Genomic DNA, 27,541 nt, shown 5'->3' with positions numbered 1-27,541 from the left:
AAGTTATTTAAAAACAAGGAAATACAGCAGTGCAGACTTTTCGAACACACTTTATTGCGGCTAAATGTGCAATCCCTTTTTGGCACTTTCAATTTACTATACTGCAATAAGGCCACGACAGGTAAAAAACGGCTAGAATAAGGCACTTTAGATCTTATGCGGCTTTCGTTTTTTTTCTATGCATATTGCAAGCACACTGTATTCCTCACAGGTTGGTGCTCAAGGCAGGTAACTCCCCATCAACAGCTTTGTCTCACACTTCGCGGTGTTCGGAGGCTAAGGCGTTCCGGTGCTGAGCACAAAGGCGTAGTCAGCGTAGCAGTTTGATCGGCGGGGGTCGAAATGAAAAGAAAAAAAAACGTATGCCGACACACTGGTGTGCCTTAAAGAGGCACCATTCAGATTTCCACAACGCGCTCCGCAATTTTTAGGTCTAAATAAATCATTAGTGGCCCACATCACGGCATACTCGAGACATACCACAAGAGTAACTAGAGCAGGTGTCAAATACGATGGTAATCTCAGTAAAATTAAGAAGTGTAGTTTACAGCCCTGGGGTATGAACATTCTCTACAGAATGTCATGCACCGGGCCATTCAAGTGCAGTAAATTCGAATCGATTTGCTCTGAATGGAGGCGCGGTGACACCAGCAAAACACGCATGGCGCCCTGTAGCTGCTGAATGGAAGTGCACAGCGCAATGGCTGACAAGACCTGTGGCTATAACTAAAGGAATCAAAACGAACCTACCGGGAATTCGTTCCCTGTACTCGCTCGCGACACTCCGACGTCGTCACGCCAAGTAGCATAGCGCAAACATATACACCAAACCAGCCGGGTGCCCTCCGCTGTCGTGCACGAGCGACCCAGTATGCCCTGTCGCCAACTTTGGATGTTGAAAGTGTTTGGGCGGCGAAGTTTGCGCAACCAGACGTCGACGCTGATATTTCGCTTCACTCTTCTTGCGCGTAGCGTCGTCCTCGCATTTCTTGAGCTGCTGTAGATTTCACGATCGATAACCGACTGACCAACACGACGACTTCCTTAAGCGCAGCACAGGCTTTATCTGGCAGTTAAATTCTGCAACCCTCGTCCGAAGGCGGCGGCGCTAGACGCAATAAAAGTGAAGAGAAATCTAAGAGTCGACGTCTGGTTGCGCAAACTATACGCCGCCCGAACACTTTCCAGAGCGTAATTTTTGTATCTACACATCTGGCGACCGGGCATAGATAGCACTGGGTGCACGACAGACTAGCGCGCCTCGGCGCAGAACGAGACTTGTTCTTCTCCTTCCGCTCCACGGGACAACTTCCCGCGGCGGGCTATAGCCAGTGGCAACGGAGGCCACGTACGTTGCGCACTTCTTCCCGCTTTCTTCCGCGACCTACAACAGCCGCACTTCCCTGCACCTATGCGTTGACGGTAGCCGAGCAACCTGGACGACGTCCGTTCTCTCCGAGGCCTAGTGCGACAATTATGATGTGTGCCGTGAAGGGACCGCGCCGCTCCGGTCCGGTCCGTAGCGAGCGAGTGTCCTGTGTAAGTATTGTTTAAAAAATGTGAAAAGCGACCGACGAGTTCCAAATGGGGCAACAGGTGGCAAGCCAACACGCGCACCAGTGTGTACAGCACGAAACCTATGGCGCTACCTTTGAGACGTGTCCCGGTGGCGGTGAATCTGCAAGAACGTGAGCGTTTTGACTCTTGCAGGAGGTAACATTTTCTCGACCGCGCGCAAAGCATTTTGTACAGCAGACGGATCCATGGCGCCACAACACACAAAAATAAATTAAGCAGTTCTGAATCCCCCACACAGCCACATGCAAGCACACAGAAACACGCTGTTTTCAAACAGAACCTTCCTCGGGCTGCTCAAAGATTTCTTCGTCGTCCTCTTGCCCCTGAAGAGCGTCGATAATGGCGTCAAAGCGCGCATTGATGCGCTCTTCCATTTCTTGAATTTTTCCCTCCAGCTTTTCAAACATTTCTGCTTTCAGTTGTTCGAAGCGCTGGCCGACCAGATTAAGGAGCTGGTCTTGCAGACCTTGAAATTGGGTTCCAACCGCGTCACGCACTTCCTCCCTGCAAATCGCAAAAGACATCCAATGAAGGGAGGCGCAAAAGTCTCTCCAGAGAAAATGTCTGGTCTCCGCCCAACATCGGCGCCAGAAAATGTTTTGCAGTCGATCGTGTTGAATCGCACAACCATAACCTTTAGGACAAAACGTAAGCGGCGTAAAAGTGAGCCGTATAATTTTCTCCCTGAACTGTGCAGAGAGAGAGAGAGAAAAGAAAATCGGCGCCGCATTCATTTTACGCGCAGATGGAATAACCAATAAGATTTTTTTATCGTTTAGAATCGACCCGTGTCAGCGAGCGTCCTCCACCTTGCACCAAACCAGCGTGGCGACAAAATTTCTCCGAAAAATACGTTTTAAGGGCCATGGACTGCTGATGTGCCTTCAAGTACGGCTGGCATTATATCCCTGCGCTCCAAATCTATCTGGGGTGGGAACTGTCGTCCTCGTTCCACCGCGGAGATGTGCTCTCAGGGATGCCGCGAGGAATCTACCACACGGTTCAGCGGTGTAAAGGCTGAACTCCGTGCACGCGAAATTTCGCGCGAAGGCCCAAGCGACGGCGGCAAACCACGAGCGGCGTCGTCGCACGAGGTCGCTTGCCTCGTCGCTCCATTCTGCATTCCCCAAATATTTCGCTCCTCGCCCGGAAGTGCTAGACGCGATAGGCCAATTAGATCCCCACTTGCTGCACATGCTTCCGGTTCGTCGCATACAGCTACTCCTCCGTGATCTGCCTTCGCCTCAGCATGCGCGCCGGGTCGGCCATTGCTGCTGCCGCTGCAACGTGGCAAAGAAAATATTCCTTTTGCCACCGCTATGAGGCAGAGCCGCAAAATTTAAAAAAAGGAACATTCTGCTTGTCAGTACAGGGGGGCAATAATCTGATGCGTGCAACGGGCGGGCGCACTGCAGGATGAGATGCGTGTCGAGAGCCGACTACCGGCGCTGTAGATCTCCAGTTCCGCTGCGCTTCAGCGGTCGGCGCAATCCACAAACGCTCACTCACAAGTAAACTGAGAAGGCAGACTATAAGGAAGTGTTTTCTGAACAGTATGCGCGCGCCGGACAACCCCGTCATCTGACAACAGACACTTTCAGTTAGGAGAAGGCAAAGCCTGCGTACACAGCGCTCACTGCGTTGCGTGATCGGCAAACAGCGCAACGACGGCACTTTTAGTTTGCCGCGAAGTAGTTTCGGTTTGAACATCTACTCCAGCGGACCTGATGATTGAAGGAAACATGTTGAAAAAATTAATAAATCATGCATACATGAACACGATTTGCATGCAGTGTGGCGTATTGCAATGGCTTTCCACACTGCGATCCGGCGACCATACATATATATACCAAAATTTTGTGGACAGCGCTTTAAAAAACCATGATGTGATGAAGCATCCAGACTGTGATGATTAAATTGTATTGCTGTTTCGACATCTTACATAACTGAAAAAGTTGGAACTTGGAACATTGGCTACCAGCTAAAAGTGCTGCAGTTCTGTAAATAATCACCTGACTTGTATTGCATTGTATTCCCGTGCCTTTGAGGTCAATATAGAAAAAAAAATGCGGTGGCGGCCGAATTGTATGAGGCACCGGGAAACGAAGCTGCTCTGTGTGGCCGGCGGTGGTTCGAATCCAGCTCGGGGATGAAGTTTGAAAGACAATTGAGGGGATCATACGCAAAAGCATAAAGCAGTAGCTGGGGCTTCCCATCCGCACTGCCATTGAAAAGCTCTTAAGAGTTAGGACTCCACAACACTCTTGAGATTATTGAAGCAGTCAGGATCTCGCAGCATGAAAGACTCGTGGGAAGTCCTACAGGCAGGAAAATCCCAGCTATGCCAGGCATCAACTATGAAGGACAGCAAGAAATCAAAGTCGACCTGCCGCGAAGCGTGTGGAACCGACTCATAATCCCACCAACAGCTAAAAACATGCACCCCATCCATAACAAGGAACGCAGAAGGAAACGGGCCGAGACTCTTGACAGACGCTTCAAGAACTCACAAGACGTGGTCTATGTTGATGCCGCAGACTACGGCAACGGCCGAATGGCCCTAGCTGTATTCTGCGCAGAAACAGCCTACATCCAGTGGCACAGTTCCAACGGATTGTTCCGAGATTGCCGAAGGATCTGCCATAGCACTTGCACGTACTTCAACCAAATTTACAGTTAGCGGCTCTAAGGCTGCGGTGATGAACTTGCCCAGCGGAAGAATTTCTAACGAGCCGAAGAGAATACTGCAGACCAGCAGGGATAGCAGAAAAATTCAAAACAATCTGGACATCTGCGCACGCCTCCCTAGCGGGAAACGAGACGGCCCACGAATTAGCTCCAGGACTTACTTTCCGAGCTGGTGGGCTCGCCGAGGGCATACAGAGAGATCGCGATTAAATATCCTCCAGCCGATACGTCCTTGAACAAGACCCAGGCCGCCACTTGGCATCGCTAGCAAACCAGGTCATCTCAGAACCCGGTGTTGTGCAGCCTCGTCTACCCGGGTCAGTACTTTGCCCAGTGTAAGCTATATGTAAAGCCAGAGCTCATGTCAATCAGATCTCCTGGCCCTCAGGCTCCCTCTTGCGGAAGCATAAAGTCCTTAGACCAATGGAAGACCTTACTCCTCAGCCCCGATCCGGAGATTCAAATGAAGACCATCCGACTGGCCGAAGCTGCCGCTATAGGGTCCAGGGACTCCTGGCTGTCGTCTAAGTGGGAAGGCTAAAACATTACCTACATCTATTTGACAAATAATGTTTTACAATGCAATCTGTGGACACCGCTGCTATGACAACAATAAGACGCTCCAGTTGGCTTTCCTCCACCCGAAGGAAATGGCGCTGACGTCTGAATTGCTAGACATTGGTATAAAGGGTGTTTCGGGTAACTTGACCTAAGGATTTAAAAAAAGCGGCGCACCGGAGTTGGTAGACATCAACGACATATGGTTTCTCGCCGTGTGGCGCTCCTTAGAGTATTGTTTTTAGTTCAGCTTAATTAGTTATTGGCTAAGATTTATTATGCAATTTTTTAATTTTAACAGCAAGGTCATTTCGTCAAGCTGTAGAGGGGGTTGTGAAACAACCGATCCAGTTTTTCGTAGCAGCGCATCGTCTTCGTATGGCAGCGGTGGTTGTGCATCCGCCTCGCATGCTGGAGGTGCGCGGTTCGATCACCAGTGCCGCCGGGTACCCACCGATGATACAATGGGTACAAGCTTTCCCTTGGTCTGGTGCTCGGCTCATTTAGGGTGAAATGGTTGGGAAATGGGTCTTTGACCCCCCCCCCCCCCCCCCCTCTGCCATGGCGCTCTTTGGCCGTAGATGCCCTTGCACCATATAAATCCATAATCATCACCATCAGCAACGTCTTCGTGGTCCTTTTTTCCACCATTTAAAGAAAAATGAAACAAGAAAACGTGACTGCGCTGTCATATTGTAGCACTGCCAAGCGCGTACTGAATGAACGAAGTCTGCGCTCTCACCATCTCGAAGCGAGCGGACGACACCGCTCTCGGCATGTATCCTTGAAAGTGCGTCAGCACATTCTGCCTGAACATGGAAAGCGCGCGCCGTGATCTGCGATTAATGATATAGAGGCCACCGACCGCCAATTCAGAAGGGGTTTTTGATTCAGCCATCGCGCAGACAAAAGAGAAAAAGAAGGCAAAGCTGTGAAGTCTCGTATTTCAAGGTAGCCTCCGTATTTCTTATTTGTACCATTTTGCAGCCCGGCGGCGGCGGCCGCTCACTTGGACAAGGCCAGCGCACTTGTTTCGTTCGTTCAAAGTGCACGGTTGGTGGCACTGTCACGTGGTTTTTTTTTTTTTTTTGAAGCGAAAGCTTCACTACGCCAGGTTTTCAAGAGGGTAGTGTAGTTCCGTTTATCATCTTGAAAAGCTTTAGAGGTCAAACCGTGGAGCAAAGTCACGTAGGCCATGGTGGCGCAAACATGCCAAACCAAGATCGTGGGCCACCCCCAAACCTCTTGAAGGTCGTCATTGAAGCGAAAGCTTCACTACGCCAGCTTTTCAAGAGGGTAGTGTTGTTCCATTTATGACCTTGAAAAGCTTTAGAGGCCAAACTGTGCAGCAAAGTCACGTAGGCTATGTAGCAGTCACGTAGGCCATAGTGGCACATATATGCCAAACGAAGACGGTTGGCCACCCCCAAACCTCTCGAAGGTCAAGGTCAAGGAAGCGGCTTCACTACGCCAGGTTTTCAGAGGGTAGTGTAGTTCCGCTTATGACCTTGAAAAACTTTAGAGGCCAAACCGTGGTGCAAAGTTACGTAGGCCGTGGTGGCGTATATATGCCAAACCAAGATGGTGGGCCACAACCAAATCACTCGAAGTTCAAGGTCAAAGGTTGAAGAGCTGGGACAACTTGCGGTGCTGTGTGACGGTGGCGTCATATAAAAGTAATTTGAGTAAACAAGCACATATATCATGGAGATAGATACTCTGCTTGACAACGGGGACGGAGCCACCGTCTGTGACGTCAATGGAGAGCTGTGTATATATACCAACGTCGAGCCAGTGGGGTTGGAAACCGGTTTTGCGATGGAGGAGGAACATCGTGTCGTGATAGCGCGCCGGAAAGCGGAGCTTCAATGTTTCAATGAGGCTAGGAAGAAACGCCGAGCCGAAGACAGAAGAACCTGGACACGCGCCGAGAAACGACGGAAGAAACCCGTGAAACGGTCCTTAGCCTGTGCGCAGTTACGAAAGAAGGGCACAATCTACTGGTAGTCCGCGCAGGTGTCCTCATTTTCTCGCAGGATGCATATCAAACGTCTCCTCTCGGCTATCAGTAACATTGTAGTAGTCGTCTTCTCAAAATGTGGGCGAATCGTTGCGCGGCGCTGAAAAGTGACAGCGCTATCTTTGCGCACCGAGTGAGTTTTTCACTCTGACCACGTTTGGGATTCTTGGCTTTACCTGCTACTGCACTGCGCTGCGAATGTCCGGCACTCACCGGCGTACTCTTCGGCATAAAGAACGACATGCCTACATTGCATGAAGAAATTCCTGTTAAACTTGTCATATGTGGTTACGCCAGAGTGTATTGACGACAAGATGATCCCTTGCTCGCCATTTGAAGAACAACGAGGCAGGTTTCGCGAGAGGAGGGCGCTCGCATGAGCCAATTTGGAGCTACGAAATGCGCATAGAATGTATACTGGGCGAAGAAACAGCAGAAAGTAATTCAGGCGGTACGTCTAACCAGCGACGCAGGGGCGGTGGTTTCTTCCGCTTCTCACCAGGTTTAACCAAAGCTAAACCACGGCTAATTTTTTTTTGTATTTCGCGGGCTTTCTTTAAATGTTGAAAAAAAAAAGGATCGCGTAGGAGGTACATTGCCATAGAAAACTGGACCGGTTTTCTTAACCCCCTCTACAACTTGACGAAACGCACGCAACCCTAAAGTGAATATTAGAAATTTTGCATAATTATTCTTAAATAAGCCGAATTAAGCAAAAATACCCCGAGGAGCACCGCAAGAAGGGAAACAAAACGCCGCTGGTTTCACCGAGCTCCGGTGCGCTGCTTTTTTAAAACCCTTGGTTAAAGTTATGTGAAACACCGTGCGGCGATCTGAGCCAATCAGAACGGCGTATATATTCTAACCCTCAGTAGAATGCATTCACGACAGTTTACCCGTGGTCGCCAATAAAGTGTAGTAGCATGAATGCAACAATCATTCCCACAGCTGCTAAACACTCCGAGTGGTATTAGCATTTTGCACCACTCCAGCTGTCGCTGAAATTGGCGTTACCAAAAATGTCCGGCAAACTTTTTTACCAGGGATATAGACCACTAAACACTTTTATGGTTGTGGTAACGACATGCGCGGTTTGTGCGTAACTTGCACTCAAAATCACGTTCGCTGCACGAAGGCATGCTGCTCGCGTCTATATGCTGTGTACATTGTCGTCAAAGAAACGACAGCAGTTCTTCAGTTTTATGCCATCTTTAACAGTTCCCTGCATTTTAATAGTTTTCTTCTTAGAAAAAAAAACACGCTTGTAATGCACTCATCAATGTCATCAAAAATTGCAGAAAAAGGTAATTCAGCCTAGAGTTGAAGCACTTTGGCACCACAGTGTGCACATCCACTCAAGGGACGCTGCGGCTCGGTGAACTGAAAGTACTAAACGTGTTGCGCTGTTTACACCGTTCACAACGCAGTGAGCGCTGCTTACTCAAGCTTACTGTGTATGTCCAACCAAAAGTATCCACTGGCCACGGTATAGCCACGGTTATTCTGCCGGCCAATTTAAAAAAAAAACCTTGAGCCAGCTGTTATCTAAAACGTAGTATATGTACTATCAGGGACAAAAGTTAAAACCCTAACACTTTTCTCAATCCGGTCCATGACCCGGCGGTGGCGGACTCGGCACGGGGCGCTCAAGATCAATCAGAAGAATGTACTGAAGAGCATGATGCAGTAATGGTTGCTACCCCAGCGAGACAGCATTCATTTCAACCGTGAGAAGAGAAACGACAAGAATGGAACTAGGCAAAAAGCTTGTGTTCAGTTCTCGCCTCTTCTTGCACTGCTTTTTACAATGGATACGATTGAGACTGGCAGGTAGGGCAGCTTTTCTCAGGGTGTGCCAAAGTACACAGAAATGGAGAGTAGCTAGCGACGGGCAGCTCCCGGCATCCACGATTCCCAGTGATGGCATCCGTGCAGATCATGCAACATGGCTGCAGGGTCAAAGCGTGGACACTGGAGCAAAACAGTGGAAGAGATGAAAAATATGCAGAAACACGGAACAAAAAAAAAAAGGAAGACAGTGGATACAGCCCCCAGTGTGGCCTACGTAAATATGTGAGGGGTTGGAATGCCAGTAAACACGACTGAAATCAAGAGCAGCACATAGAAACAGTGTATATAGCGATATACCAGGGGTCGCAGCTAAAGGCAACTAAGCACTTAAAAAGTGTGGAGTGTCCTAGCCCCGTGAAATCAACTGAGGGCAGTTGAGAGTCGCGTGGTCTGGTCTGCACTATTTTTTTTTTCATTCTTCAAAGATAATAATAATAATAATAATAATAATAATAATAATAATAATAATAATAATGATGATGATGATTATGGATTTTTATGGCGCAAGGGCAGCTATGGCCAAAGAGCGCCATGTCACAAGGTATTTTTTCTTTTTTCTCAAGGTGGGGTCAGAGACCCATTTCCCAAGCATTTCACCCTAAATAAGCCGAGCACCAGACCAGGGGAAAGCTTGTACCCATTGTATCACCGGTGGGTACCCGGCGGCACTGGGGATCGAACCCCGCACCTCCCGCATACGAGGCGGATGCTCAACCACTTGGCCACCGCTGCGGTCTAATAATAATAATAATAATAATAATAATAATAATAATAATAATAATAATAATATAATAATAATAATAATTTTTATTTCCTCATTCCAATACAAATGGCAGTATACTAATTAACTGACGTTTTAATTATTGGCTTTAGAAATAAAATGTCAATTCAGAAGTTGTATACATAGCCTTGATAAACAGCTGGTAGCTATGCTTGCACCAACGTACCATTTACGCAGCTTTCTTTATCAGCCTTAAAAATAGCTACCACGTACATGACCACCTGCTGGAGCATATCTTTCTCCTAGTGCACATGCAAAGCCCAATCGGAGAAAGAACTCCAGAAAAAAGTGGATTTTGTTCTCTAAGACGTGTCCTGGGGCACTGAAGCAGCACTGCTGTCATTTGAAAGCTTTTTTGGGAGAAGATCTGCAACTTCTGAACAGAAGCTTGTTCCTGAAGCCAATAATTGAAAATTACGAATGAACTTCGGAGAACGTAAAAAATACTGCAGACTAGGTAACGAGACTCACAGCAGACCTCAGTTCGTTTCATTGCACTAGGACACCCAATCTTTTTTAAAAGTTTGGTTACGTTTAGCTGGGACACCTGATATATACTTTTATAGAAGCACATCTTCGAGATCTTGACGAAGCATTGCTTGCTGAAGGGTTTAATGGGGAAGGACAAGACAGGCAAACTCAAGACCGTGTAAAGACGGATGCGTGAGAGTGTTAAAGGGACCAACAACTGAATCTTAAGGGTCCATTCTTTTTTTGCACAATGAAAACCTTAGTGCACACGTTGTCCGATTTCGGAATGGTTTCGTTAGAGACGACGCATAAGAATTTGAGAGAATTTTTTCAATCACTGAACACGCTCGTATTTACGTATCACAGTGCTAAAAACATGATTGATGAGCACAATGGCAGTTGCACGTTGGCAAAAGTGAGGAGCAAGAATCTACTATGGGTCCAGCTGGCCAGACAATATTTAGCCATTTTTAGTGCAGCGTAGTGTTAATTTACGTTTTTGCAAAGGAAAGCAACTATAACATACTGAAGCATAGTATGTATCGTCCACAATTTAGTAAACTGTGCTACCACCACTACCGAAAAATGGAAAAGCCATCTACTAAAACTACTTAACATACTTTGTGGGATACACTGGTATCCCCTCCTCGTCCCCCGCGCCAGCGGCGATCGTGACTTACACGGGCGCGCTGACCACCAGGAATGTGGAGAGAAGGCACCCCTGCCACTCTGCTCAATGGCTCAATTCCGCCCCAGCACTGACGTGACGTCACGGCAGCGCGCTGTGCTGCCTTCTGCGGAGAGGGTAGCTTGACGGCGATTTGCTGCTAGGGAGGCAATGACCGAAAGGGGGGAACGCGCGGCGGGAAGGGGAGTCTCGCTGCCGGACCTGACCTATGTGCCCCAAGGACCCCTTTCGCTGCCCGCCGGCCCCTGAACACCAACGCCTGTCGACGCCGACGACTTGGTGAGCTGCTGAACATCTATTTTACGGATAGAACATTCTTCCGCAGTGTGCTTTACCTCGCGTTAGGATAATAAACTATTTCCTAGCGTGCCCTGCCGTTGCCTATTTCGTCCGGACCTGCCGTGGCTGCGACTCTGCGCCACGGGTTGGGGAAACGTGTTGCGTACTCGAATAACGCTTGCGTGTAGCTGGCACGGAAGCTCGCCTTCCCGGCCGGCTGGACGCAGAGTGACCCCATATCTTGGCGCCCGAACGTGGGGCCAACTAGGCAATTGAGCAGTGACCTTTGTTCGAGCGAACGACTGCCGTCGCCCTAACAAGGGGTGACAGCCGGTAGACCTGACCTTCAGTTTTTGTTCATGCTGTCAGAGCCAGCGACACAGAACCAGGGCTCCCTACTTGACGCGCCTTTGCAATGGTTTGAATCTGTGAATCTTGCGCGTTCCACGCGGAATAGCCGAGGAACATCCCCTGACGCGTTGACAGGACTTAGGCCTGGCATGGGAGGCTCCACATCGGGCATCTCGCCGCTCCGCGGCGCGGACAATGAGGCACTTAGGCCTCATCATTCCACGCCATCAGCGGCTGCGCCCAACTCCGTGGGCGTTAGTCCGCAATCATCCGAGGTGCTCTTGCAGAACGCAATGCAGGTTATGCAGAGTCTATCGGGTATTTTGCAAAACAATTTGCAAGCCCCGGCCCAGTCACCACGTGTTAGGATAGACTTGCCTACCTACACGGGGTACCACGACACTAAGGGAGCAAATGAGTACCTCGACCGTCTGCTGCATTATCAGCAAGTGACAGGGATCGCAGACCTCGAAATGCTCGCGTGTGTTGTGCCTGTTTCTTTGACGGAGCAAGCGGCCCGCTGGTACCGACTAGCCGCACCCAGCACCCCGACGAGTCTCTGTTAGAGCGCGTCCGAGCGATACACGAACTTTATCGCCTCACTGACCCTCGCGCCACGAACACGGAGAAAGTTGAGCGTGTCACGAGACAAGCGCACCCGACTTTCACGGCCTACCTGAGAGGAGTCAGGTTCAGAGATTTGGATGAGCTGGCTGCTGAGGCGAAGCGCATTTAGGGAGACATCCTCTCTGCGCGAGCGTATCGGCCGCCCCCACCCGCATCGCTGTCACCTGAGCCGCGCTGCGCGTGGAATGGCAGCTCAGCGCGCAGTCCATCCTGAGCTGAAGCGTCAGCACGGTTTGCTAACGAGCGTGTCCCAGGGGGTTGGGAGTTGTCCGACCGCGCTTTGGACCCGTTCAGCTACGCGTCGCGAACAGCACACGCTGCAGCAGAGCGTAACGAACCGAGGCGAGATCGCGAGGCCGACATAAGGCCGCACGAGCGGCCCCCACCGTCTGCGCCGCGAGTTCGAGATGACCGTCTGGAACGTGGCGACCAGCGCCTAGCCCGTCGGGGCCCGGGGAAACGTTGCTACCGGTGCGACCAGCCGGGGCACTTCGCCCGCGAGTGTGGCCGCCCTCCCGCCCGTGACCAAAGACGGTCGGGAAACGGCCAAAGCCGCCGGTGATCGACCTTCGATCCCGCGCGGCGTACACAGAAAACCCCGGTTTGCTAGCGCCTTTGGCATGCCGCGTAGGGAGTTCTGTTGACCTGTCAGCGCCGTTCATTGAGCTAACGATAGCTCGAAAGAAATTCACCGCGTTAAGGCGCGCTCACACTAGCGGGAAGCTTCTCGCACCGGCACAGCGTCAACGTCGACGCTGCCTCGCAGCTCCTCGGAATGACGCTCACACTGCGCGCGTTTTCCCGCTGCGGTTGTCTTGGAATGTGGAGAGAGGAGGCGCTGAGGGAGGACCCGAACGAGCAGAAAGAGAAGGGGATAGTCACGTGACACTAGAGAAGACTGGAAAGCGCACCCTTTTCTCGCGTCGTCGTCTGCTAGCTCCCCTCCTGTCGCCCTGGCAAAGCAGCCGCCGAGTGCCCGGCCGGCCGGCCGGCCGGACGCGCGCAGCCTCCGCCTCCGCCGACGGGGTCACTGAACTGGGACCGACGTCACGGTTCACGGTCGGCGCCCATTGGCTGTTCTCGTCAGCGGCACGGGAAAAATAGGTATCGGACCCATCGCTCTGCGGGACGGCACAGCAGGCTGTCCGCGGGAGAAAAACCGGCTTGCGCGGGAAGCGGCACGCGGAAAACGTCCAGCGTTGCGCGTTTTCCCGCTAATGTGAGCGCGCCTTTACTCGATACAGGAAGGAGGAAGCGCTTCTTTGTTCGGGGACGAGGTGTTAAACCATCTCCGCGAGAAAATCCGACTTTTCGCCTCGCGAGCGGCACAGCGCAATCAAGCGGTTCAGCTAGGATAGTGGTTCGCTGCGAAAGACGCGTGCGGCGACAAAGCCTCGTTCACCTTCCCTGTTTATCCGTTCCTGTAATTCTTGGACGAGACTTCCAAGACAGGTATTGTGATAGACATCAGCAGGGGAGGCTACATATAGTGTACTAGAATACTCTCTAGTGGCGCGAGCGGCGAGGCGCAGGCGAGCCGTTTTCTAACAGACGCCATGAGATGGCGCCACCGCAACTTTTCATAGGCACAGGAATTCGCGTAGTTTTGAAAAGGTCGTCTGTCATCTTGCGTTTTCATCTCATTTACTAATAAGAATCGCTCATTTATTACTTCTTGCTGTTCTCCGCCTGTCAGTTACAGTGACTAGGCTTGTTAATTATTGAAACGCGTCCGAAAACCACGTACCTAAGCAAGGATACAACATTTCTACTGTCGCGTCGTCTGCTAAACTCCGACTTGCAGAGTGATTTTTTGGCGCAAAACACCATCGCAGAATGACAAGCGGTCAGCATGACATACAGAGCAAATTATTTGCGCGACCATTGCTGTGGTTTGAAGATCAAGACCCGAAAGCAATGCCATTTAGTGTGTGTACTCACAGCCATTTATTGTCCACACACTTTCAGAAGTAAACCGTTTAAGCTAAATTTTATGCGGCATTTTGAGCTCATATATGGCTCAGAGAAGTCAATGGCCTTGTAAATATGATCGATTTACCGCTATGATGTGAGTTTTGGTGTTGTTTTTGATGTAGTAATAATTATAAAATTGATGTCACAGCTATGTACACATGCAGAAATGATCAGAAAAAAATCTTGTTTGCAAAAATCCACAACTTCCCTGCCATTGCCTTGTTCAGCACCTACTCAATTTAAGGTGCTTTGACGCCTGCCGCTTGCTGTCGCTGGCTCGATTAATGCTCTTCGTGAAAAAATGCAGACGAGTAGTTAGGTAAAATGCAGTTATTTCTGCAGCTATGGTATGAGCGTGCTCAGGGCATCCAAGCTCAGTTTGCTGCTTTTGCTTAGCAAGGTCCAAAACATCAAGCACACTTTCAGAGTGCAGCTCTGAAAGGCTAAAGCAGGTTGTGAATGACTCTTCGAGGTCAGCCACAAATTTAAACAACTTGCTTGAAGGGTAAAGTAACCCACCATTGTCCTTTAAACGGACAAGCTCGGCCATGTTTAAATTGTCCGCTGCCTCCTTGGTGAGCAAAAGAAGGTTAAGACACCTTTCACAACCCGTTTTTAGAACGCATCTTCGCGCGACGTAACCAGCAATGTAAAAGGTTAGCCTGCAGTCGCTTGATGCCACAACAATGGAAGAATGGTCAGGCACAGCTTTTGTGAGCAGGGCGTCGGCTGCATCCAAGTTTCCGGCATCGAGAAATCTGTCAATGAGTTTCTCCCTCCCAGTGCAAGTGTCCTGCTCACCAGCATCTGCATTCAAGAGTGAACTTAAAACAGCAGGCTCGCAGTTTCCTCTTGACACAGAGTGTGCAAGATTGCTGAAGCTGAGACAGTTCACTGTAGCAATGAACTGCTGAGGTGTAGGATGAGTATTGCATCCCGATGACTGTCTGACGATGCCAAAAAGATGTTCCACGGGGTCTTGGCTCACCCTGCTTGTCATTACATACTTGAAACCAATGTGTTGAGTCAAGTACTTCAACAGCGACAAGGTACTGCATAGAGTTACACGCAGTCCAGTTACTGTGGACTGGCTTAGAAAGCCCCGCTGCCCATTTGTGTGGCGTTCCCACTCTGACAGAAACGACAGAAAAGAATTCAACTTGAATTCATAGTTCCTGCTCACTGCTATCCCTACTTAACAGCAAGATACGAACGCTAAAGTAAAATTAACTGCGTGACAGCGCGCGCGCGAAGCGAGCTAAATCACACACCGCATTGCCATGTGCTGCCAACGCGCGCGCCGGAGGCTAGGAAAAGGCTCAGCAGCGCCCCTGGCGGCCGTCAGTGTCAACTCGGTTCAGCCGAGCTGGCCCCAGCAGCCACCGGTCGCGCCACTAGAAAGTATTCTAGTTCACTATAGCTACAGGGAGCCCACGTCAGGCACCTTGAAGCCTTTCGCGAAAGCGCCCGCGGCGTCACAAACAATTCAGACTCCGAACGCGGCGCGAGCGGGGGGGGGGGGGGGGACCGTGACAAATTCACCCCTCCAGCCCGAGAACCAGGCGAGCGGACAATAGCCGCTGAGAGAGAGGGCAGAGAGAAGGGTGCCGCGGTAGAAAACTGCTCTGCCGCGCAGGGAAGGTCAGCGCACCCCTTGTTGTCGGAAGTGAACAGCGTGACAGAGAGGGAGGAGGCACGTTTGTCATCGCTCCTCTACGAGTACAACGCGACATTCACTGACCGCCCGGGTCTCACTACCCTAGTCAGGCACCGAAGAGACACGGGTCACGCACTGCCTTAGAAGTGCAATCATAGATCAATTAGCTTGGCCAAGAGAAAAGCACTGGACAGCGCCTTAGACGAACTTATCGACACTGGCTTTGTTAAGAGGTCTGACAGCCCTTGGGGCTTCCCGGTAGTCTTGGTTCCAAAGAAAGACGATACATATCGACTTTGCGTGGACTAGCGCAAACTGAATGAGGGTACTAGGAAAGACGCGTACCCTCTGCCAACCATTTCTTCCCTAGTGTCCAACCTAGGTGGGGCGAAGTACTTCACAACGCTCGATGCTAGCCGCGGATACTTTCAGGTTGAAATTAATGAGCGGGACAAGGAGAAAATTGTTTTCACTTGTCACAGAGGCCTTTTCCAATTCAAGAGAATGTCTTTTGGCTTGTTAGGAGCACCCGCTACTTATCACCGCCTAATGGACCGTGTTCTGGGAGATGCGAAGTGGCAACATGCGCTCGCGTACCTAGACGACATCGTGGTGTGCTCGAAAACGTTCGAGGAACACCTGCACCACTTGAGGGACGTCCTAGAGAGGCTGAGGTCCGCGGGAATCACTTTGAACCCGAAGAAGGCACAGATCACCGCGACCCGAATAACACTGTTGGTGTTCACGATCGACAGAGACCGCATTCTGCCGTGCGATGATAAGCTTGAGCCTCTGCTCAAGTTTCGGTCGCCCACAGATATAGCCGGTCTCAGGCGCTTCCTGGGAACGGCGAACTTTTATCGCCAGTTCATCCCAGATTGCGCAGCCCTGAAGGCGCCTTTGACAAAGCTTTTGAAGGCGAGCGCTGGAGTTGGGGTCACGAGCAAGAGGATGCACTGCGCAACCTCACCAAAGTGCTCGCTGACACGGCTGAGTTGCAGCTACCCGACCTAAACAGGGAGTTTGTGATTCAAACCGACGCAAGCGACCTGGGCTTAGGAGCAGTGTTGCTTCAGGAGCATGAAGGCGTTCTCCGTCCGGTAGCTTTCGCGAGCCGTTCGTTGACGCCGGCAGAGAGAAACTACTCGGTGACAGAGAAGGAATGTCTCGCGATAGCTTTTGCACTGCGTAAGTTCGACTACTACGTCGATGGGGTGGCCTTTGTGATCGAGACGGATCACATGGCGCTCACCTGGCTGAGACGACTCAGCGAGCCGAGCGGCCGCCTGCGCGTTGGTCCCTGTTGCTGCAGCGTTACGACTTCACCGTGCGCTACCCCAAAGGGAAAAACAACGCTGTGGCTGACGCACTCTCCGGAGCGCCTGCCCAGTGCGAGGAAGGTGACGCGACCGACTGCCTGACAGCCGGAGAGAGTGAGCGACAGACACGAGCCGTAGCCCATGTAAGGAACGCGGACCAACCGTTGATCCAGGGCGAGAGCGTGAACCACGTGGACTACGCGAGTTCCATGGGGATCGTGTTCAGCAGAAAGGAGCTGCTCAAAGCTCAGCAGAAGGATCCGCTTTGTCTAAAAGTTGTTCGACGGGCTCCGGGAGCCGGGCGGCACGGCCGCCGCGCACACGGAGACAGCTGGTTTTGCTCTCGGTGCGGAGCGCTTGGAAACAGCTGGTAGTGCTGTGAGCGCGATGGATTCGTATCTGCTGGATTCTGACGGCATCTGCTGAGGTATATCCCCTCCGAGAACGACACAAACGAGGCGTTCAAGGTGGTGATACCGCGAGTATTGAGAGCAGCACTGTTACGCTACTTTCACGACTCGTGCATCGCTGGGCATGCAAGCGGCCCAAAGACTTACACTAAGTTGTGTCGCTTTGCTACCTGGCTTGGAATGAAAAGGAAAGTAACACGCTACGCCCGCTCGTGCCATGTATGCCAAAGTGTGAACCCCCAGGCGGACGACCAACCGGCCTCATGCACCCGATTAACAGCCAGACTCCCTGGCAAATCGCGGCGTGTGACATCCTGGGACCGTATCCTATGACACCGAGTAGGAACAAGTTCCTGCTGGTGGTCACGGATCACTTCAGCGAGTGGGTTGAACTTTTTCCCTCAGAAAGCTGACGGCACGAGTGATCATGAAGAAGCTGATGGATGTTTTCACCAGGTTCGGTTTCCCAGAGCAGCTGATGACGGACAACGCGTCCTACTTCACTGCGAAGGTGTTCGTTGATTCGTGCGCTGCACTCGGCATTAAGCACAAGAAAACGACCGCCTATCATGCTCAGTCGAACCCTACGGAACGAGTCAATCGCAACGTTAGCACATGCTTGTCGCGTACTCGGAGAGGCATAAAGATTGGGACTACTGCCGGAGATCGCGTTTGCTTTGCGTTCGACCGTTAACCGCTCGACTGGGTATGCGCCATCTTCTCTCAATCTGGGTAGAGAGCTGGTAAATCCGATGGACCGGATTCTATCGGGCAGCAGGAAGACGCCAGTCGCTTCGTCAGCACGAGCTGAGTACGCGACGCAGCTGCGCGCTAAGATGACGGAGGCCTTACGCAAGGCTCGCCGCAATCTGGGCACTGCTAGGGCGCAGCAGAAAGCGCAATACGACCGCTCGCCCCGTGATGTTCACTACGAAGTGGGCGATCCGGTGCTTCGACGCCTGCACGTTCTCAGCGACGCTAGCAAACAGTTTGCGGCCTCGTTGGCGCCGAAATGGATCGGGCCGTTCCGCATGCGAGAGAAACTTTCCTCGCTCGAGGACTTGCGGTCGAAACCGACAGGCGGACAGGTGCACGTATGCGACCTGAAACGCTACGTGCACCGAGATGAGTGGGTAGAGGACACGGCCTGACCCGCGCCACAGTCGGATAACGAGCGCTGCGATCAGCCGGCGAACCCCGCGTATCGCTATAACTTGCGCTCTAGGCAGAAACAGAATCTGCCTGCGCAGCCTAGAGCGAGGGCGCGAGCCGGCAGGCAGTCTGGTTAGATGCATGAACGTACGGGCCGCTCATGCCGATCAGTGTCACGCAAGACTGACTTGCGTTAATCCTCATGACTCTCGTGAGGGTCGAACAGCCACGTTGCACGCGCTGCGGGAGTTGGCTACATCTGTGTTGACCTTTTTCAGCGCAGATGGAAAAGAAGCAGGGCACATCAGAACGACACCGTTCCACTACCAATTACCAGCCACCATCCAGCTTCGGCAACGCGCCGCGCAAAGGCCCGACGCTACGCCCCGCCTGCGACCTGCAGTCGCCACCCTGGCCACCCCGGCTACCTGCCACATCGCATCTGCCCACCCGCCGACTGTACGCCACTGCCTGCCGCTGGCCCCATTACCACCGCAACCCTGGGCCCTTGCCTGCTGACCAGGTATGCCAGGGCAGCCCAACCGTGGCTTCACCCATGCATAGAAGCGCCGCAGCCCTGGCCTCTGAAGCCCCCTGACCCAGTACTTCAGGGCGGCGCAGCCATGGACCATCGCAGCCGGCGCCAAGCAGGCGGTCGTCCAAAATCAACCGGAACGGCGCAGCCGCGCGCACTCGGAAGACCGAGACGGGGAGCAAGATGCCGAGCGTCATCGTGCGGGAGGCCAAGCCTTTGGAGCGAAGCAGCTGATCGGCGGGGGCGTGGCGCGGCCGATAACGGATGGACCTGCGGAAGCCGAAGAACATCGAACCTCGATCCCTGGATGGCGGAGATCAAGTAATGTCCCTGTTTCTGTGTTCGGGGGGCTTCTTAAGGAGGGGAGGATGCGGATACACTGCGACTCTGCTCAATTCAGCCCCAGCACTGACATGACGTCACAGCAGCGCGCTGCCTTCTGCGGAGAGGGTAGCATGCCTCAGATTGACGGCAACGATTTGCTGCTAGGGAGGCAATGACCGAGGGGATAAAAGGGGGAACGCGCGGCGGGAAAGGGACTCTCGCTGCCGGACCTGACCTATGTGCCCCAAGGGACCCCTTTCGCTGCCCGCCGGCCCCCGAACACCAACGCCAGACGACGTCAACGATCTGGTGAGCTGCTGAACATCTATTTTACAGATAGAACATTCTTCTGCAGTGTGCTTTACCTCGCGTTAGGATAATAAACTAATTCCTAGCGTGCCCTGCCGTTGCTTATTTCGTCCGGACTTGGCGTGGCTGCGACTCTGCGCCACGGTTTGGGGAAACGTGTTGCGTACTTGAATAATGCCTGCAAGTAGCTGGCACGGAAGCTCGCCTTCCCAGCCTGCTGGACGCAGAGTGACCCCATAACTTCCACTCAGGGATGCAAAGGAAGTGCCACTTTTTGTCCTATACATTTTTTTGCATTGACAGGCACACTGAAGGGAGTGTGCCTGTCAATGCAACCCATAATAAAATATAACCAAAAAAGGCAACCATTATCAATTTAACAACAAATGTCATATTTTACAGACATCACCTTAAAGTGAACTAGAATCATGTGATGGGATACATCAAATAATAGAAAATATAACTGCAGAATGTTACTTCAGCTTGATTTATGCAATGCTGAATTATAAATTATTATAAACCGTCGTTTAATTGGTATTGGAACACTTGATTCTGCCAATATGATGGACATCTTTTGATTTCCAACCTAACCTCATGACGTGTTTTGATCAGTTGTCAGTCCCTTTAAGAATGACGGTATGGTATGGTATAGTATGGTAAGGTATGGTATATGGGGGTTGAAGTCCTGAAGGAAACCGTAGTGGGTGGGGGGGGCTCCGAATAATTAAGACCGATTGGAGTTCTTTAACATGCATTGACATCATAGACTGAGCACATGGATGCTCTAGCATTTCATCTCCATCGAAATGTGGCCCCTATAGCCGGGATTCAACCCTGCGAGTCACTGAATGCCACAGTAACTAAGCCACCATGGCAGATGTGTTAAGAATGAGGTTACTTGGCAAACAACAAAGACATAAGGTGAGGGATGTTTATGGGCAAAATGTATTAATTGTGAGAAAAGAATAGATGATGATGCATTTTAATGGCGCAAGGACAACTTTGGCCAAAGAGTGCCATGGCACAAGGTAGTTTTTTTTTGCACAAGGTGGGGTCAAAGATCCATTTCCAAGCATTTCACACCAGAGAAGGAGAGCACCAGACCAGGGCAAAACTTGTACCTATTGGAATCCGGTGGGTAACCAATGGCACTAGGGATCAAACTCCGCACCTCCCGCATACGAGGTGGATGTTCAAACCACTAGGCCGCCGCTAAGATGCAGCAGGCAAAGAATTCCTAGTATGAGTAGTGCACTTGCGAATGGGAAGCAGCAATAAAGTGTAACGCGGAGCTTTGATCGCATGCCTGTAACAGAAGATAGCTAGACAGCACAAGGGAAGGTCCTTATATTAGGGGATACAACGGCTCACAAAGAATTGTGCGGGAGTACGAGTATTCATAATACAACGGCAGTTAACGTTATGAGTAAGCACAATTTCAATACTTGTTAACATTAATGAATAAGTACTTTTTAGTGGTAGTATGGCACTTGGCTGCAAGTCGATAACCCCGTAATCAAGAACATCACGTTGACGCATGGTGAAACAGCATCGCAAGAAAAGGCAAGCGGTGTGCAAGGAGCAACAGCTCAGAGGCTAGATACAGCTTACCCTCCGTCCGAGGAGAAAGCCAAGCAAAACCACCAGTGCTGTGAGAAGCCAAGCTACACAGCATTTCGACATGCCAGGAGTGCTAATTCAGCACGCTCTCACACTTTTGATGCGCAGACAATGCAGAATCAAGCTGCTCAATCAATTGCTCAATTCCCGTTTTGTTGCCATATGAAAGGACCCACTGTTGTAGCCATACAGCTATGCATATACAAGTCGTAGATTTGAAACTGCTCCACAGCTCCAAGTAATCTTTTTTGTTTGTCTTTTCCTCATGCAGCCAGGCAGTTATAGCCTACAACGTCATGGCTACATGTTCTGGAAACATATTTAGGCCACAGGCACTGCCTTGGCAATAACAGCCGGAGGGCTAAATCAGAATGTGCCCCAAAAGGCCCAGCTTAATATGGTTCTCCTTTTCCATTCATAGCAGATATGTTCCCAAAATCTTTCTTAAACTGCCCATGTCACATCTTTCAAACAGAATTGACCCTTTCACCAAACACACAACCTTAAATTACTATAACAACTTTATGTTAATTTATGCTACTCTATATAGCAACATGCAGAATGTGCATCCTAATCACAGTCATAAGTTTTAATGACTATAACTCCTTTTGCATTGCTGAACCACCATAGTAATGCTGTATTTGTGCAAATTAATGTTATTTTACCACTACGCTTTCATTATGACTTTTTGCAATGAACGAGTTGTATTTAACTTGTGCACCTTCATAATGAACCCTTCTCACTAGCCTTTGTATGCTCTAAAATGACTCACTTCCCAAAGTAATGTAATATATGACAGTGTATGCTACTATGCAGTCATAATGATAGCTTAATTGAATACCACTGCTCTAACACATTAAGCAGTGAACCCATGGCAGACTGACAGCACCAGCAACTAGAAGGGCAAGGAGTTTTTGGGTGAAATTAGCATCGGTTTCAAAGCAACCTTCAACTACTGAGGTTTAGCTTATGTTTAAGATAAAAAATGATTTGGTCACAAGCATGTTCTGGAAACATTAAAGGGGTAGAGACACCAGATTTTTCTTAGTGTATTTCGGCATTTGACTGACGGGTAAGACATTAGTAAAAGGCATCAGTAAAAAATCCGCTTACGCTCAGCAAATAATTCATAACTCAATTTCTTCTCCCATACAGGTTTGATTTCAGTTTCAGTAACTGAATGATGGTTGCAACGTCACAAGTAGATATTCAATCAAGTGGGGCACACAAAAACTGCAAAATGGAGCAATTAAAACAACAAAGAAGCAAAAACAAAACTGAAACTACGGGGGGGAAAAGAAATTCAATTGCAAATTATGCATTCAGCACTGGCGAATTCCTCGTCGTGATTCATATTCAGTATGTCATATGCAACATTCCAAAGCAAAAGCACAATACAAAAAAATTGGTGTCACCCCCACTTTACGAAGTAATAACCCTTTTGATTTCCTGCTAACAGTATATTTAAGGGGGAACACGAGGACCAAATGACACACACACACACAAAAAAAAAACATCGAACTTTAGAAAACACTAGTTTTGATATCTATAAAATGTTTTTAATTATGTGCCAAAAAATTTTCCCCCAAAACAGCCCAGAAGTGACTTTAAAAAATGTTTTTGTGACTGTAGATAGCAAAAACCTGGCTGAAATCTACGTGAAAATACCACTTTTCTCAAAATTGTTGTTTGACCTGACAGCCCTGCTTGCAAAAAGCACTGCATGACAACAGCTTCACAGATTTTCATGCAGTTTGTTGCACTGTGTTCCTTTATAACTTCTTTACGCAGTGACATTCCTATATTTCTGAATTACTTTCTTATTTTTTTCACTTTCTAATTTGACATTATGATAATGAGTGCATTATGCAGTAGTGGATATAATATCATGTGTAGAAAAGAATCAGGCTGTTAAAAATATTTGGAGAATATCTCATAGCATCAGCCATTTTTTTGGGTAAAACTTAGAAGGGACTGCAGGCTCCTACCGTTTCGTAGTCACGCCAGGTTTTCTACAAGTTTCGTATAGGAATGAAGCATATAAAAATTTATACCGTCAAAACTACTTAAGGCGTTTCAGTGAAATCTTGCATTTAGGCATTTAGTGGACTTCCCTATAAGCACGCCAACTGTCACTGGTTAACACAAAAAAAAATTTCACTTCCAATCCCCACGTCCCCTTAAAGGTGCAAAATATCAGCACATAGAGTTTACCTTTGTATTTGAAGTGCTTCCACTGCTAGCTGTGCTGGTATTGCTTGCAGTGCTTCATTAGCTGGTTGCACAGGTTCAGGCACATCAGTCTGTGAGGCAGCTTCCTTGGAAAGCTCATGTTCAGTCTCAGTTGCTATGGAGGTTGTCTGCAGTATCTTCTTTTCAGCCACAATCTTTGACTGCCCTGCAATGGCATCTTCAGCTGGCACATTAGTGGACTTTTCTCCAGCATCTCCAAATGACTGGTTCAGCTGCACTGTGGCACCAGTCTTCCCAATAATTTCTGTAAGTAGTGCTGTGGCTGTTTGCTTGTTTAAAACACCAGATCTCTCAAGGAGGCCCAGAATAAACTCCTTATCTAAGGATGCTGACTGCTGTTCACTTGCTTTAGCATTAGTCACCACCTGGGGTTGAGGCTGAGGCTCTTGCTGAGGCTGCTGCTTGATTGTCTGATTCTCTAGCATAAGCTTTAACATACCAGCAAGAAGCCCATCCTGACTTGTCTCGACAGCTCCAAGGCCGGCCTGGGGCACAGTTTCTCTAGTTGGTTCTTGAGTGACTGTTGGCTTGGGTACTTGCTTAGCAGGTACCTGTTGCACTTGCGGTGACTTTAGGCTCGCATTTTGAAACAGGTTGTAAAGCTGTGTCATGCCATCTGGCACTTGCTGTGGTGTTCCACGTGGCAGTGCAGAAAAGCCAGCAAGAACAGGTGACATTGCAGCAGCAGAGAGCATGCTGGTGCTTCCCTGAAACAGCTCCATCATTCGCTTGAGGTTTTCAGCTTTCTCACTCAGCTGTGCTCCCGAAGCTTCCAGTCTTTCCTCAACATCTTTTAGGGGCATTGTCGTCGGAAACAGGTTAAGAGTGTCGGGCCTTGGTTTCTCTTGAACCACCACTTTGATTCCATAAAGCCACATGGAATCCTTAGACTTGAGGGGGATGAACTGGAAGCAGAAAAACTATTTTAGCATCATGGAAAGCATCTGAACAACAATAAATTAACTAATTATCAAAATAGGTGGCAAGCTGGCCCTACATAACGAGTGTGCAGAAAAGCAAGGACAACGATAACACAGACGACAACATACTCACTTCAGTTTTACTGCCGTCTGTCTTATCCTTTTCCTTGTGCTGCTTAGTCAACTTTTTATCACAATTGACAAGTCATTAAAAAAAACAGTACCAACAGTACTTGCTATACAGATGAGATACCAGTTATAGGAAACAAAGCTGACAAAACCAGTCTTAAAAGTTGTATTATGTTGCACGTTAAAATTTTTGAACTTCTCAGCTGCCTGAATTTTTATGCTGTTACAGAGTATGAATGACAATAACAAATTAAACATAAGTGTTTTCAAATAAAAAAATAATTCATACTGCTATGGGTTGCTCTAGCATAAATGAAAGCCCCAATAAATAGGCACACTGGAATTTTTGCTCACAGAAATGTGGTTACCATGACTCGAAATTGAACTTTTAATATCCCAGTCAACTAGAGAATGCCTTAGGCTCTGCAGCATCATGCCTGCAATATTTAAATCTGGTACTCACTTTCAAGCAGCACTCCTTTAGTGGCCTTGCAAGGGTAAGGTCCCCTCGAAAAACGGACATACCATCCACTTCTTCCATAAGTTCATTTTTCAGGGTGCTCAGGTATTCACCATGGTAACCATAGACTTCTATGACCCTTGCCTCGGACAGAATAGAGACACTGCCTATCTGGTGTGTATCACCACAGAATAAGAACACTTGACAGGCTGGGACAATGTAGTTACCAGTGACATCATCATTCACTGGTGCTTCCAACTGGACACAGTTTTCCGCAGAAATTGCATCTTCGAGGTCAATGCTATAGTGCAAACAGAAAACAGCAACAACACAAGTAAGGTGAACAGTCTTCAAGTTGGTTTGAAGCATCGTGTAGACAGCCACAAACACTGTCTCTCTGCACCTTATTATGGACATAATTCTAAAAATATACTCGGCGAAAAAACCTAGTGCCTATACAGTAGAAGCTATGAACGCGAGGCGACGGTTTCCACGCGTGTGGTTGGCGCGTAAGCACGCGAGAGCAGCACGCTTTTGGAAGACATCGTATCGCGTCCGTAGCTTTTTAAAGAACAGCCACGGAAACTTTTCTCCGAGTTTAGCACCTCAGTTATAAAATATGAGGAAAAACACCTAGTGCTTTTTTCTCCTCGGAGACTGCCAGGCACCAGCAGCACGTGCAATTAAATTAAGGTCGCAGCGTATACCCCAAATTCAAGGCAGGCACTCAAACAATGATATATCAAAAACAAGTCCTATCACTAATACATCAATGACCGTCACATGCAAGCGCACATGCCAGTCAGAAACTCGAGCAATATAAAAAAGTAAAACAAAAACAGGGAGACATATTAATAGAGTGAATACAAGTGTTTTAAATTGCTCTCCAGAGTGGAAGCGAGAGATTATACAGTGGCCGAAATATACTATGGTGCATGCGCATAACCCCTCCGTCAAGATGAAATCTTGGCCTCTTCCACAATACTGAAACTGATCCGCAGCTCCAGCTAAATCAGCGTACACCTCAAGGGCAATTATCTAGTTCATCCATCCTGCCCAGACTCCGAGACCTGGCATCGCCCCGGCCGCGCCGAGATGGGATAAAAATAGCTCATGCTCCAAGGGATTAGTCACAGCTAGGGCACGATGCTACTGCGAAAAAAAAACGCGACTGGCTTCGATCATTTATTATTCTGACTATTGCATACAACGACATGTACGATGAACGGCTTAAAAAGTCTGCACATCAATCTTATTTTCAATTCCGCCTGCAACACGACAAATGAATGACATTTGCACACGGCTGAAACCAAGGTACCGCAGGCAATGCAGAGCAGTCCAACTTACTTTTCATTGTCCTCGAAGTATACGATCGCGTCGGAGACAGGACGGTCGCCTTGAACCTTCCACGTGCACTTTGCTTTTATCATCGTACCGGCGGAACACCTTTAGCCGCCTATTCACTGCCGCAAGCAGACGCACGCGGGCACCGGACTTCTTTTACGCCAGTCGATGTCCGCAGAGCGCATGAAGTAAATGATTATCACCCATTTCGACAACACGATCTCGTCAGCAGGACGCTTTCAAACTTCATGCCGTGTCAGAAAGGAAAGTTAAATAATTAAAACGCAGAGCGGCACGCGCAACCAACCCGAAATCAACAGTGCGCGACAGCCTTACTACAGCAGCACAGCAGCTGCTCGCTGCTCAGGCCTTTGACTAGCGTTGGATAGCGTTGGATAAGCAGGATGAATGGATAGATAGAAGAGGGTGGTTTCGCTGTATTTTTAAATACAAATCTAGGGATTCAGCGCTTGTCCTTGTCTGTCTACTCTGTCCCCGTCTCTTATGCGCTGCTGTGCCTGTAATTATATATATATATATATATATATATATATATTAAAGGAAATGAGGGGCCCGTTTGACAAATTTATGAAGGGAGCCAACAGTCACCGAAACCAAGGTGCATAGGGGAACGTTAATTTTATTATTATTTTTTTAATGTGTTATGCTTATCAGTGGGAGAATAATACTTACATTAATAAATTACTTAAAGAAAATTACTTATAAAGCAGCAGAAAAAACAACCATGCCGCCGGTGGGATCCGAACCCACGACCTCCGAATATCGCGTCCGGTGCTCTTACCAACTGAGCTACGGCGACGGCTGTCCAATCTGCTGCTCTCGTGGGTATTTATGTTTACTGCGTGTGAGCGAGCCTTGAGAGTGTTCACCAGCGCCACCCTCGACCATAGCGGCGGACGTAGCACGTCCTGTAATACCGCGAGCGTGACGTAGAACGTCATCTAACGGAGAGGGCGGAAACTGTGCGAGAGCCCTCTTATGCTACCTATGGCATCAAGACTGCCAGAACCGAGACCCTCGTTAAGCTATTAGCAGACAGGTTAAAGGAAATGAGGGGCCCGTTTGACAAATTTATGAAGGGAGCCAACAGTCACCGAAACCAAGGTGCATAGGGGAACGTTAATTTTATTATTATTTTTTTAATGTGTTATGCTTATCAGTGGGAGAATAATACTTACATTAATAAATTACTTAAAGAAAATTACTTATAAAGCAGCAGAAA

At 49.2% G+C, this 27,541-nt stretch overlaps 1 protein-coding gene across 1 annotated transcript; it reads right to left on the bottom strand.

Annotated features, from left to right (window-relative positions):
• Positions 1-32: 32 nt before the first annotated feature.
• On the bottom strand, positions 33-26,683 carry LOC144113709 (uncharacterized). Its single transcript, XM_077646975.1, has 4 exons — positions 26,302-26,683; positions 24,958-25,255; positions 23,407-24,350; positions 33-2,082 (listed from the first exon to the last, which is right to left on the bottom strand). The coding sequence occupies exons 1-4, from the start codon at positions 26,382-26,384 to the stop codon at positions 1,848-1,850; spliced, it is 1,560 nt and encodes a 519-aa protein (XP_077503101.1). The 5' UTR covers positions 26,385-26,683; the 3' UTR covers positions 33-1,847.
• Between the last annotated feature and the right edge of the window lie 858 nt (positions 26,684-27,541).

Source organism: Amblyomma americanum, chromosome 1 (assembly GCF_052857255.1).
Source record: "Amblyomma americanum isolate KBUSLIRL-KWMA chromosome 1, ASM5285725v1, whole genome shotgun sequence".
NCBI classification, from domain to species: domain Eukaryota; kingdom Metazoa; phylum Arthropoda; class Arachnida; order Ixodida; family Ixodidae; genus Amblyomma; species Amblyomma americanum.
The sequence above is the reverse complement of the archived record's forward strand: the minus strand, read 5'-3'. Positions and strand labels throughout refer to the sequence as shown.